Source organism: Pagrus pagrus (genome assembly GCF_965226575.1).
Source record: "Pagrus pagrus genome assembly, chromosome: 4".
NCBI classification, from domain to species: Eukaryota; Metazoa; Chordata; class Actinopteri; order Spariformes; family Sparidae; genus Pagrus; species Pagrus pagrus.
This window is the reverse complement of record NC_140188.1, coordinates 20,154,315-20,168,697: the sequence shown is the minus strand read 5'-3', so window position 1 is coordinate 20,168,697 and position 14,383 is coordinate 20,154,315. Positions and strand designations below refer to the sequence as shown.

General features: G+C 42.4%; 1 protein-coding gene across 1 annotated transcript in view; it reads right to left on the bottom strand.

The window, feature by feature from the left end:
* The window catches only part of pid1 (phosphotyrosine interaction domain containing 1), a 33,510-nt gene that overhangs the window by 11,104 nt on the left and 8,023 nt on the right, over window positions 1-14,383 (bottom strand). Inside the window, exon 2 of the mRNA XM_084350620.1 lies at window positions 7,505-7,651. Within this exon, the coding sequence (XP_084206746.1) occupies window positions 7,505-7,651 (147 nt within the window). The remainder of the gene's footprint in view (window positions 1-7,504; window positions 7,652-14,383) is intronic.

The following is a 14,383-nucleotide window of genomic DNA, read 5'->3' as shown; positions in this document are numbered from 1 at the left end:
GAAAGTAAGAAAAATCACCGGTATTATCGGTGTCTTAAAATACGCTTGCAACGTCCAAAAAGTCGAGCTTTCAGGAAATAAAGAAAAGACAGGTTAAGAAGAGGTTAATATCAAACAGTGACAGTGAGCTGTGGCCAAGAACTCTTCACAGTTTAGTCTATTCATGCAATTACAAAGCTCGAGACAAACATTTTTTTCACTTCCTTTTACAAATCATTCTGACTCAAGTGGATGGCAGGGTCCACACCACGACTATAAAGACAGTGACAGTGGGGAACGATATCGCTGGGATCACTATCGAGTTGATGGAAACACTGACAGCCAATCAAAATCCATCCAAATTCACAGGGCCATTAGTTATATTAATTCTGGGGACTTTTTCACCAAGAGTGCTAATTATATTGGTTTCTAACTGTAGCCGACCACTTTTATGTAAGATGATTGATGGCATTCAGCAAACACTTTTTAGATGTCTACTGTAGTAACTCAGTCTTGGATCATATACAAGTTATTAAACACTTGTATAACAAAATAATAGGCTGCAAAATACAAATAAAAACATCATTTTACCTGAGACGTACTGCCAAATGGTCTTTGGCGCTGGTCTCTGAGGTTTTATGTCCTTCTTAAATATCACCAGGATAACTGATGTTGACTCAAATATATGAATAACATTTGTCTTCGAAAGACGACAACTACAGTGCTGGATTCTCCTAAGTCCTCATCTTTGAAGAATTTCGTAAAACCATATCCTTCTGGGGATCTTTTTTTTCAATATACAGCAGTAACCAGTTATCAATATTCATTTTGTTAAGCTGCCGACACAGCTGGAACGCTCAGTGCGTGCTCAGCAGAACTTAATCGTTCATCAGTGAGGCTGCTCAGTGAGCATTATCGTTACAGTTATTGTTATAGTGATTGTTCTCGGAGTGGACAGCCCAGAAAAGAGCAGTGAGTGGGTTAAGGGTATTTTTTTATTTATTTTTCAGGTAAGCCAGAAAGAAAATTGCACAGTTCATCCAGCAGACAGCACTTACTGGTTTATTTTTCATCTGAAAAATGTCCCTCTGAAGTATGTAGGTCATCATTTTATGGCTTTGTATCCACAATGTGTATGTGTTGTATATTTATGTGAAAAAAGTAAGCCCACCAGGATTTTTGTAACTCCTTCGTATTCATAGCTGACATGACACTCACTCTCAGCCCAGTATAAAAATGATGCAGCAAGTTATAGCTCAACACACAACCGTCCCACTGTCAGAGATGGAGGTTATCCTGGCGTCCTCCCTCAGTCGGCCCCTGCGTCTGGATCCCCCAACATGACTGGGAATGCGCTGCTTGGGAATGCAGCATTCCTGAGGAGGTTGTTAACATTCCTCTAAACTTATTGAATCAGCACAGTGCAGCTGGCTCCGCTTGCCACGGCATGCAAAGATGGATGAGGGTTTTTTTTTTTTTTTTTTTTAAAGCGCTGTGTGTATTTGCTTGTTTGTGTTGCGCGGTGAGAAGACGATGCTTCGTGCGTGTGTGTGTGTGTGTGCCAGTACAAAACAGAGCCTGAGTGTTTGAATGTAAGTCAAGACAGGAGCACCTCAGTCTATATGAAAGACGCTTTCACACTGCCTACCCCTTACATACAGCCTACTATAGGGTGAGATTCTCAATAGCCCAATGATGGCAATAAAATGTGTTTAAGCTGAGCTACTCATTAGCTTTCCACTCTAGTGACACTGGTGCCAGTTACGTTTTCAATCCCTGGCCACAAAATATGGTCTCACCCACACAAATTTGCAATGCAAATGAAAAAGGGCATTAACAAGCCTTATTTTCTTTACCAACAAATGTTATTAGACCAGGCACATATAAATACTGTAACTACTGTACATGAGCGCCACACTGGGTCACTGGGATAAGACTGCATTGCACATAGTCCAGACTTCCGCACAGTGAAAGTTTTGAGCATTACTACCCCAGCTCACACTGGGTACAAGGCAGGGTATACCATAATGAGATGATAGATAACAAGTACAACATGCACAAGAAAAAGAAAGAGAAAGACTGAAGTTGTGCCAGCACTCACTATCCAGAAAATACTATCTGGGAACAGCCTGGGTCAATCAGTCAATCTGAGGGAAGTCGTGAACTGCTGTCCAGTCTGGAGTAACGGTGCCAGCAGAGACAACACAGACTGCCTTTAAACACCACAACAAACACACATTTCAACACTTTAAATTTCAACTTTGTGTACTTTCCAAATTCTGTCAGTTCTGCATTCTGTGAAAGCCGAGGTTGTCACAATACCATAATTCAAGCCTTTGTTACAACACTAGTATAAACTGGGACGACAGGCATCAAATTTATACCAGCCACTTAAATACGCCTGATTTTTTTTCATCAAGAGAAAAAAGTTCTGGATCAATCCCTTTATCCAGACCTGCACCAACAGTGAATGGGGTCTATTCTGGGCCGAGAGCCATCCTCCAACCAACTTTTGTGGAAATCCGTTGAGCAGTTTTTGTGTAATCCAGCTCACAAACCAACCAACCAACAAACAATGGACCCCTTGGCGGAGGTTAAAAAAATTATACAGTACCTCTTTCGATACAATGACCAAAAGAAGAAAAAAGAAATACACGAAACAGGAACATGTTAATAATGTTTCTATATGTGGAGCCTTGGGTTGAAAAACTTATTGTAGATCTGTTTTTTTAATAGCTCTGGTACTTCCAATACTATCAAATGCAGATATGATATTGTTTTCAAATGAACGGTACTGGACAAAGTATAGAAGAATCGATACCTCTGACATTAGTGACAGCACCCAGCTACAGACACAGAGAAGTGCCACAAAGTACTTTTGTATTTCTTGGGTATCCTTGCAATTCATCTGTCAGTCAGCAAACACCTCACTATTAATCTATGGATAGCCTACCACCTGCTGTAGACTGACACACAAACATTCTGCCATCATAGGTGAGACTTGTGTGTGTTTGGCTTATAGAAGCTAAAGTAGCCTTGAGCTGCTCGCATCAAGAGGGCTGGTAAGCTCACTTCCTTCTAACCCTACACTCTGAGAGTGTACTTGTAGTCTTCAGACCCTAAAGACACTGACTCAAGTGAAATCACTTAACGTAATTTATCACTTTGGGCAGCTTTCTCTGGAGCCTAAAAGACCTCATACAACAGGAATGTTTGTACATTGCAAAGTATAGAAAAAAATCTATATAAGCACACACACATAAAAAAAGCACTGATACAAAGGCTCAGTTAGATAAAGACACACACATACACACATTCAGCAGCGAACTGGGAGCACCGGTCATCCCACCCCGGAGGTTAGTAATCATCTAAATGTCATCACTGCGTGTTCTGTTCTCTGGAGAAGACGTGATGGTACGTCCAGCAGCACACTGACTGACATCAGAATACCAAGTGCAGGGAGACAAAAAAGGCCCTCTGCCTGACAGATTAGATAAAGACATGGCAGGACCAGCATGCTCTGGGCTGCTGGTGTGAATGACGTCGGTGTGGGAGAATCACTGGTCGAGTTTCACTGTACATATAGTGCAAAGAGTGAAATTATGTCTTGCAGAAGCAGCAGATCGGTGCTCTTAAGTATCATGCACAATACAAGGACCCTGAAACTGAAGCAGCTAAATGGAATTCAGCCATCATCATCATTATTTACACCTTAGCGTGTTATTAGTAGAAAATGAAAGAAACACAACAGCTGATGTCATTTCTAACCCTAACCCTAACCCCATATAACGCTACAGCCACCAGCGGCTTCGCTAAGTCAGCAGAAAGAAGTTACTGGTCACATCCAAGAAATAATCTAGCACCACAAAACTTCTCTTTTTAGATTTGTTTTTTGCCCATATTAAACAAAGTAGATGTAAAATGTTAATTTGTTTCCAGTCTCTGTGTTAGGCTAAGCTAACCGGCTGCTAATATAAGAGTGGTATCACTTTTTTTACATCATTCTTGGCAAGACAGCGATTATACTTATGTCCCAAAAAAATATAAGAGCAAAAATCTGTGAGAAAGGAGCAAACGTTCACAGTTGAGAGGCTGGAACTAAGAAATGTTTGGCACTTTTGCTTAAAAACTACTCGGATACTAGAAATGGACTATATCGTTGTTGGGGGAAGATCGTCTGTAATGACACGTGACTTGCCAAAATGGAAAATCTAGCTTCCACCTCTACACGCTGTCTCATCGCTAAGCTGCCACAAATGTAAGGTGGACGTGAATCAGACACTCCTGTGCTCATTTACTGTACGCAAGGTACGCATGCATAGCCAAAGGGCTTCATGCAAAAGCACGCATTTATCATTTTTTCTTAACAGGGTTCTGACCCGGCAACTCTAAAATCCCGACCTCTGAAGAACTGTGAATTCCCTTCTCGAGAGAAGAGGGAAAGCATGAAAGAAAAGGTCGACTACATACTCTTGGAAAGCAGAGAACAGACAAAATTCACACACAACAGAATCACGAGTAAGGAGCTGTATTCTGAGCAGACACCAGAGTAATTTCACCATTGTCACGGACTATGACCGTGGAGCTGAACACATTTTCTCAATGAATGTGAAGTGGACTGCTTTGACAGCAGCAGGCCAGGCAGGGCAATGAGAGGTGGCCTTTCATCCTCGCTAGCTATTAGCTTTGGCAGGGGGACAGCAGTCCTCAGCCAGCCTTCCTGCCTGCCTGTAAACTGGGAGCACAACTGGGGGCTGGGAGAGAGCAGACCGAAGGAGAAAGGGGTGCGAAATGAAAGAGAGGGAATATAAAACACTCCACCAGGACAGTAAATGGTATTATATTGTGCTGTAGCATATTAAAGCCGAGCAGGAAGGCGGGTAAGGCTGCAGTAAGACCATTGTTTCCTCGGTTTTCTCTCTTAAAAAGAAAATAAAGTCTCTTTGAGGTCTAGGCAGAGGTGCTGAAGCAGGTGGGCAGACAGATATGCAGTCAGGCAGGTAGTGACTCAGACAGGAAGTTACACAAGCCAGCAGATGCAGGCGGCGAGGCAGACAGACTTGCAAATAAGGAGGTCGCAGACAGATGAGGGAAATGAATTTTTTTGTGCGGCTGGTATTCTGCTGAATAGCTGTAGTGCTATCCATGGCAACGCGGCTTTGGCATGCTCAGTAATGCTGGAAGGAGCAGCGAGTGCAGAAGAGGAGCGGGCAGCGAGTGGATGCTGGGATTCACACTAGACAGAGAGAAACGGCGAGTCCAGATCAGTGCAGCGTGCACCCAGGCGATATATCAATATTTATCCTCTATCATAGCAGTGATTGCCAACAGGATGATTCAACGGGCTGCTGTGTGTCACTGATGCCTTTATTCCCACTGGAATACTGTACATTATTACACTGTTTAGTTTGGATAAACAGCTGGTTACATCTGGACGCTCTGATTGCCATCCGAGGCTCAAAACATTTTCCAAGTTAAAGGGTAGTTTGGCGCGCCGCAAAACGTTGCCTGTGCATGACCGGTAATTAAAAACAATTAGGCATGACGCACTGAACACCAGGATGCTGATGAGTCAGAAACCTGTGATATGATATTATCTCACTGAGTAAGGAGTGAAGTCTTGAAGTCCCATAGAAATAAAACCGAGTTCTGATCTTGTGTCCTTGTGTTTTATATTCCTCATCCTTCATTTGAGGGAATATACATAAACGTATGCGATCAAATGTAATCATAATATCTAGCAAGCTACTAGGACCCACACCTGTTGGCTAATGGGCTGTAGTAGCTAGCAAAGCGATAGCAGCGATCTGTTGTGGTCTAATTCCTTCATTTGTCCCATGTGACAACTCAAGCGAGAGAGGTGTGGGTACAGCATCTTCGAGCTACAGATGATCTAACCTCCGTTACACTGGGCCTTTAAAAACAATGAATCAATTGTTAAACCGTGCATCATTACACTGTTTAGTCTGACTAGACAGCTGGTTACATCTGGGCGCTTCAAAACGTTTCCAGAGCATGACTGGTAATTAAAGACAATTAGGAATGACTCAGTGAACACGAGGATGCCGATGAGTCAGTAACGTGTGACAAAATATCAGCTCGCAGAGTTTAGGGTGTAGAAAGAAATCTTGAAATACAGTTGTGCACGCCACCCCACTCTTACCCAAAACAGGGATTTCTTAGGTTGAAGTGAGGAGTCTCTTTGTGATCGGGGCCTAACTGGGCCTTTACTGTAAAAACTCTTTGTACATATCACGGAGAAGTACTGTAACAGGGAATGGCGTTGGCTTAAGTGGAGCATAGATGATTGCCAGCTTCAACTGTGCATTCTGGGAAATTCGGAAGCACAATTTTGAATGTAGAGGACGAGCAAGAGGAGGAGTGAGACAGCTCATCGATGTCACATCATGTTTTTTTGTTATCGTGTGTCAGTTCTCATCACAGACACTGACATTTTGTGTGATTGTTAATGAATCATAGCATTGGTCAATGAAAACGCTGTTAGCTAAAAAGTCTTAAGTCTCCATGTCTACGTGTGTGTATCTCCCCCAGCCAGACCAAACACGTCTGTTCTGACTTTCACTTCATGTTCATCTTTGTACCTCAGGAGCTTTTGGGAAGTGCCGATTAGGACTCAGCACTTTTGGTCTTTTAGCTTCCTTGGGAAAGTTTTTATAAGATGTGTAGACACATATTTATTATATATATATACCGTATATGTGTGTGCGTGTGCGTCTGCTTGTACATCATAGTGTGTGTTTCTGTTAGCTCGTCTGCAAAGCGATCCAACAAACACAGATTATCTACAACAAGCATGTGGACGGTGTGTTCCACATGTGTGTTTCTTGGCAATAATTTCAAGAGGGACAAACTTTTCCCTCAAATCTGAACGTCGCTGCCAGATACGAAACGTTTATTTTAGCAAGGTTAAGATGGAAAAGCTTCAGTTCCTTTTCCGACACGCTTGTTAATGGCGCGGTGCGATTGACCAAAAGCAACATTTCACTCACAAAACAAAATCCTCACACCCACGCAGTCGTCTCACATGTGCCCGCGTTCATCTCGTCCCAGTTTATTTGTTTAGCTTGCGATGGTGTGGTGCAAGGCAAGACAAATACACAGAGACACACTCAGTTAAAGTGTTATGTGTAATAATAGAGCGTGGCTGCTATTTTAATCTGCACCCCCCCCCACCCCACCCGTTTGTTTTCTGTTTTGAGGACAGAGAAATGAGAATGGGCTGCGAGTCAGCGGGCTCATTGGATCAAACTCTACATCTGACACTGAGCAGAACCAGGCAGAGTGAGTACACGCATATGCAGGTGCCCGCACACACAGATTTAATGATTATTATTCAAGAATTCAAACTTCAAAACGTGTGCTGGGCCAGTGCAGAGTGAGAATGAATAAAACGTGTGTCCAGAAAGGGAAAAACAGTTGGATTATGGTTGTATTAATGCTATTATCGAATTACTGTTCAGGAACAGAGGTGGCTTTGTGGATTATTAGGCTCATGTGATCCCACCTTGTATCCAGCATGGGTCCTGCTCTTTGTGAGCGGTGTGGTGGAGCAGAGTTCGATGGCCTCGGGCTCGTGAAAGATCACCGTGGGCAACGGCTCCTTCCTCAGCGTCAGCACGTTTAGCTTGGTCTTCAGCATGGTCTGGAAGTGCTGATGGAGACAAGAGAGGAACACACACACGTGCTTTAGGCAAACTTACAATCAAACTTACAATTCCTCGTTGACATTGCTCGAGGCTATAAGAAATGCAACCGCCGCAACGTCAGCATTTTGGGGGGTTTTGTCAATTAAAGGTGTGCAATACAGAATAAGAGATGAGTCTCGCCACCTTTAAGCCTCCGAATACACAAGATTTGTACTATGTGTAAATGTGGCAGTCGGGGGAAACTTTCATGAGGCTCAAACGGTTAAAACACCAACGAGACACATCAGGATATTATTTTTTAAGCTTTTGTTCGACATACCAGCATGAAATTGAAGGCAGCAGTGTTCCAGATTTACAGGACCCTCACACACACACACACACACACACACACAGAAAACAAATCTCAGTGGTGAAAACTGGAGATGAAGACTGGAAGTGAGATGGTGTGAGAGGTTTATTCTGCTCGAAGTGGAATGTGAGGAGCAGATGAAGGGAGATCTGCCCTCGCTGCCTCCATCAAAACAGAGAGGAGAGAGCTCTCATACTACGGCCCATGGCCGGTGTTTCCTGAAGCCGAGCAGAACCACATGGTGGATCTGGCCCCGTGGAATTTCTGGGCTTTTTTGGAAATAGTCGAGACCGAACTCAGCAGCTAATGAAATGGCATGTCTGCTTGGCTGTGTGTCTGCAGCCACCCTCCATTATCAAAGATCACATATCGCTGGCAGTAAGTCAGTGGAAATCATTTCTTACACATGGGCAATAACCTTGAAGTATACTGCACCTGCAGGCGTTTAAAATCTGATACTTTTCATATCAATTTGTTCCTCACTTTGCAATTTCTTGGTAGCAGTTTTAACAGATTTTGAATACGTCTGCAGGATCTGTTTAGAGGTGTGATTTGTCGAATCTGGTCAGAATTTGAAGGTAGCTCCAAAAACATAGGGGGCAGCATATCACCACAGTAACCAACAACAGCTGCTCTTTGCTAGCTAACCTTGGCCGTAGCTAGCTACTGCTAATTAGCTCATGGCTCAGTTAGCCGTGGAGACGGTGTTTGTCTGGGCTTGAGACCTCGGATCACAGGGGGAGTCACACAGGCGACGGAGCCCAGCTGAACTGGATTTGGCAGCCTGAGGAAGTGAGAGTGAACACAGCTGGATACATAACTGAGACTGAACACAGCATCCAAGACCGACTAAGGACAGTTGGACACCGGGGGAGACAGAATGGAGGTGATTTACAGAGTCGGACATCAGCAACGGTGTGAAAGTGGTGTGTAGAGCTGGAATATTTTCACCTCTTACTAGGATTTATTTCGATCGAAGAAACAAGATTGTCTTTGGCGAGTTCTGACAAATTGCTCCTTCAACTTGCCACAGCTGCACTCAAAGACTAAAAAAAGATGCCATGTTGGGGAACTGCTTTGATTCTGACCTGCAAGCTTGTTTAGCTTCATAACTCTGTGGCGATGTCGATCTGTCCATCTGTGACTATGTTGGTTTGTAGGTCAGTCTGCCACCTTGGTCCAGACTGATATATCTCAACAACTGTTATCTGGACTGCTATGACATTTTACACCGATATTCATGGTCCCCAGATGATTAATCTTAAAGACTTTGGTTCCCACCTTGGACTTTGGTGATTACCTTTCAGACAGCGCCATCACCAGGTCAACGTTTTTATTCGTCCAATACTTGGGACTGAATACCTGCAAAACTTAACCTCACCACACTCAGCTGTACTAATGAAATGTCAGCATGCTTAAAGGCTAAACTAAGGCGAACACGGTAAACATTATACCTGCTTAACATCAGCATGTAAGCGTTGTCAGTAGCTGTTTTTCCATCAATGTGCTTTTAAGCACATTCAGAAGTTATCACATTGGAAAACATTGATGGAAATGTACAAAATATAAAAACTATTAGTGACAGACAGTAATCTCGTCATCCACTGTTCTGTTTAGTGCAGACAACCTTTACAAATGCTTCCATTCACTTTTTTCCTTTTCTGTTTGGCACTTCAAAGCTGTTTTCCAAGTTGGACCTGCACAATGTCAATTTTTTATGCAGCAGATGGTCAACATTTTCAGCCGATGAAAACAGTCAACCCTGCCAACAGAGGCTCTCATCAATCTTCAGTGTTGGTTTGTTTGGAGGAGCCAAGTAGGAAAATCCTCAATCAACTTCAAGAAGCAGGTCTGGTGTCCAGTTTCTAAATTCGACACCACTGCATGAAATATTGTTACATAAATATACTACACGTATTGAATTCAAAATATTTGTGAGGATATTGTGTTTTTCCAAGAATCGGTAATTGCAGTTTGGCTCATCAGTGCCTGTGACACAATTACTGGTACATCCATTTGATTGTTTTACCACCACCCTATTAATACTAGGAACTGTCCTACTATATTTTTATCATTTTAAGATTTTCATATTGTATCTTGATTGTCTTTGTCCTCGCCTGTGGCTTGAACAAATTAGATTTTGGGGTCCAAAAGATTTGTGAAATAATGCATGGACAAATGACATGTTTTGTACCATACAGCTAACTTAGTGTCCTACAGCTAACAGGTCTAATACTATGACGATGCCCTACAGTACAACAAACAACCTGTTGGAGCAGAAACAGGACCACTGGGACCACATCTGAACCTTCATGTTGAGAGAAGAATAATAAAGGGGGGGCTGTCAGGAAAGAGGAAGATATGGCAAGAAAAGAACAAGGAGCAGATGACGGAGAAAAGGAGAAAAAAGCAAGATGGAGTTGTGAAAGTAAAGCCACATGTGTGTAAACGCTCGCTGACCTCCGCGTCAGCACTTTACAGCTTCCTGACAGCGGCTCGCATTCCTGCGGTTGGCCCCGGTACGGAGAGACGAGGAGGTGGGGGACTGTGGTGGACTCCCCAACTCCTCCACCCCCCACCAGGAGCAAAAACCCTGAGCGGAGGGGCCGCTTGTGGAGTAATACTGGAATTCTATTCATAATATTTTCACAGTATTTCATTGTTTTTTATTTCTCAAGTCCCGATAGTCTCCTCATCAAGTTACTGCTGTTATTGATTCTATTTCTGACATTGACTTGGACCCAGGCAGGTTTTCTGTCTCCACCATCACGGCAGTGTGGGTTGGGTGGGTTCTGAGTTGGTTACAAGACAAGGGTCTTGTCTACACTTGAGATCTAAAGGCTAAACAATGGCTGCTGTCAGAAGAAAACCTCAAATCTCAAAATAACGGTCCTCTTTCAGGATTATGAAAAACAACCTTGTTTTAAGATCGACACTTGAGCAATCACTCAGGGGCCCGATCTCCACACATGTTATGTAAATGTTTGTTTTAAGTGAAAGACGTCTACACATTGAATATTTATATCTGATTGACACTCTCAGATTAGTTTTGATGTCACTATGAATTAGGGGTGTCACCATTCTACAAATCCCAATCTAATATGACTTTTGATATTGATTTATGTGAATGCATTTTTTTTCAGCACTGACGGCTATGCCTATGTTATCTGTTATCTGGATCTGTAAAGATCAACAGATAATTTGGATTTATACCATGGCAACTGTCATTTATAGTTTCAAATTCTCCTATTTTACAAAAACAGCTTGACTTTATCCTGGTGGCATTTTGCAGGTTAGGGTTTGGCAAGTTCAAATAATATTTATCAAAAATACCCTCTTCCCAAACAAGTCAATAAAGTTCACGTAAGTACAAAACTGAACTTTAAGCAAACCATGTTCTGTTCATGAACCTAGCCGAGTAGTTTTGGTGCCAAAACCGGACAAAACTGTGCTCGTCTGGTACACCTGCCGCTGGTACTCTCCAATGGTCACATATGCTGTTTTGGGAGTCATTGGCAAATGACCAACTTTCTTTTTTGTTATGAGGACATGTTTAGAAATCTCATAGTAGGATCTTTAAAAGTTTCACAACTCTGCCAAGGTTTGATAAGTGATACCCAACACCTTGTCTGGCATCACGTCCTCAACACCATTCCCTGGGATCTTTTTTGACTGCGACATGCTTCTGAAAACCAGCCCACATGTACTGAAAACTGCCAAGAATTTTTCCTTGTTAGTACTGATATCCATTTTATACTTGAGTCAGCCAATGAAGCGCATGATTTCTCCTCCAAACCAGGTTTCCCTGTTTTGATGGATCCAGAAGGACCATTTCAAAACAATCACTGAGATGAATTTTCCTCAGTGCAGCTGTTAATTATTCCATTACAGAGGGCGAACCTTCTGTAATGTATTCAGCTATTACTGTACAGTCACAGAGCCAAGATATACTCTACTTTTAAAAAGGCAAAGCTACATAAAACAAACAGTTTAGGCTAGCGCACATTCATCTTGGATCCCGATTCTCAACAATTCACATAAATGAGAAAAGATTCTATGTAATGCATGTGAATGAACAAGTCTTATCTTTAAGTATATGACACACCCCATAACTATCTCGCTCTAGTCTGCATCTTTTCTTCACATTCACATGCATTTTCATTGCATCTTTTTATTACTAATTACTGACCACCGTTACATATATTTATACTTATTAAGTTTTATTACTTCCACTCTTTATATATATTTAGACTGGCTGTTAATCCAATCAAACTGCTGTCATAACATTAAGGGTCTACATATTTAGCAGTATGACTATAAAGCTTGACGCATCAACACTGACTCATTGCTGCCTGTACCCATGTGATTAACTTGTATTTATAGGGCAAAGAAGTTACAATAAAAAGGAACTTGGCCCAACATTTCAAGAGCCGCTCCTCCCTGTAACTTTTACAACAATTTAATCGTTTATATTTTATGGATCTGTATAATATGTATAAAATCAGTACATAAACTATCCCACAATATGTTATGTAGGCGGACCTTTTGCCTGAGAGAAGCACTAGTACTTAAAATTGAGCGGACGACCAAGGTCACACAGACCCAGTGCTGCCAGCTAATTCTGAATGGCTGCGCGTCAAGTATGTCTCTGATTACTGCTAGGAATCACAAGTGTCATCAAGACAAGTGCACATGCTAATTTTCAAAGAGTCTCTACCATAAAATAATTGTGAATTCTGCATGTGAAAATATGTAAATCCTGGAAAATACTTGAACAATCAGTTCCAAGCAGACAGGGCTTTGGAGAGTGTCTTGGTGCAGTTTGACTCCTGCAGTGATGAGCTTAACAGGTCACAGATGGTAAGTTAAACTTTTGGCCCCCCGAGGGAGCATTCTTACAAGAAAAAAAAGGTTCTCGGGTCAATCTCATGGTAGGACACTGCATAGCAGGGTAAAAACAGACCTCTGCCACGCCTACTGACACTCACAAAATAGGGGTTATAGGGATGTGATGATGATTAACAGTAGAAAACAGCTGGAAATAATGTTAAGAAACCAGCAGAAGCAAAACGGATGGATGTTTCGTGTCTAAGAAGCATGACAATCTAAAAAAAAATGCCCCTTGGACGCACAAAAGAGTCATCCTGAAAATTCAAAACATGGTTTGTCATGTAAAGCACGGTTCGGAGCTTAACACAGACCTCAAGACAAAAAACAGTTTGTCTACAGCATTAGCCTGCCTCGGTCACATCTGCATACACCAAACCCAGATGCACATGTCTCGGGCTCCAAGATGAAAGAGCTATTGGTCTGTCGGGTGCTGGCAGAGACAGTAGGACATCCCTGTTTGTTATCAGGTCATCTGTTCTGCATCTCATGTTTTCAATTGCCAAAGGAGGACCATTCAATTGAAGAGTTAGGGTTAGAAGAGCGTCATAAAACTGTTGGGATGGTCACTAGGTGAATAAAGGATACTGTTTCGTGGGAGGTGCAAATGTTTGGTGTCAGCTAAGGGTTTGAGTTTGGGGCGACACAACATCATGTTTGGTCAGGAAGCCGAGAGTTTCTGTTTACTATTGCACTGAGCAACGGCTGTCGGAGATACTTTAGATACTTATCATCATGGGTTTTCCAAGTTTGCATTTGCAGCTTATTGCTTGAAAAACAGGATGGCTCTGATCTAGAAGAGGAACAGAAAACTACCGTTTGCCCCTGAATGATGACAAAGCCCATCTGATGTCACTGCAACTTGCCTGGAAGCAGTTGGGTGCACTTTTGCTGCATGCCCTTACACTCGTGTGTATTCTTGAGGCCTAACAAGAAAACATCTGCAAAGCCAATGTTTTAAAAAACTTAGAACCTGCATTTACATCCACGTTTGCTTGCTAGCAGGCTTCTTTTCTGCCTTTTGCTGGTTCGTTGGCATCTTTCTTTCTTAGATCAGTGGAAAAGTAGGAAATCCTTGGCAGAAATGTGCTTCCTGTCACCCATGGCTCATGCGTCCTTGAGTGTGTGAAAGACAATAACCGAATGGGCACACAGTCGTAAAAGCTCTGTCCAAACAACAAAACAACAGACATCAAACCAGCATCACCACATCCCACATGGAAATATTTTGTGAATGGCTAACTTTTGAATCATTGTTTTTCTTCTGTTGTGCCATTCGCCAGCGAGTAAACAGCACATCTGCTAGAGATATACATCAAATGAACTGTTCGTGAATTTGCTCCTCAAAACGGGGCCAGTTTAACCAACAGACCATGTCCTTCCAAACAATGTCCTTACTTTGAAGCTTAACAAAAATTGCGTCATTCTGGACTGGCCACCAGCTCTATCCAGCCCTTGTTTGTATCTCGTTTCTACACGCGAACACATCCTTCCTTCTGCG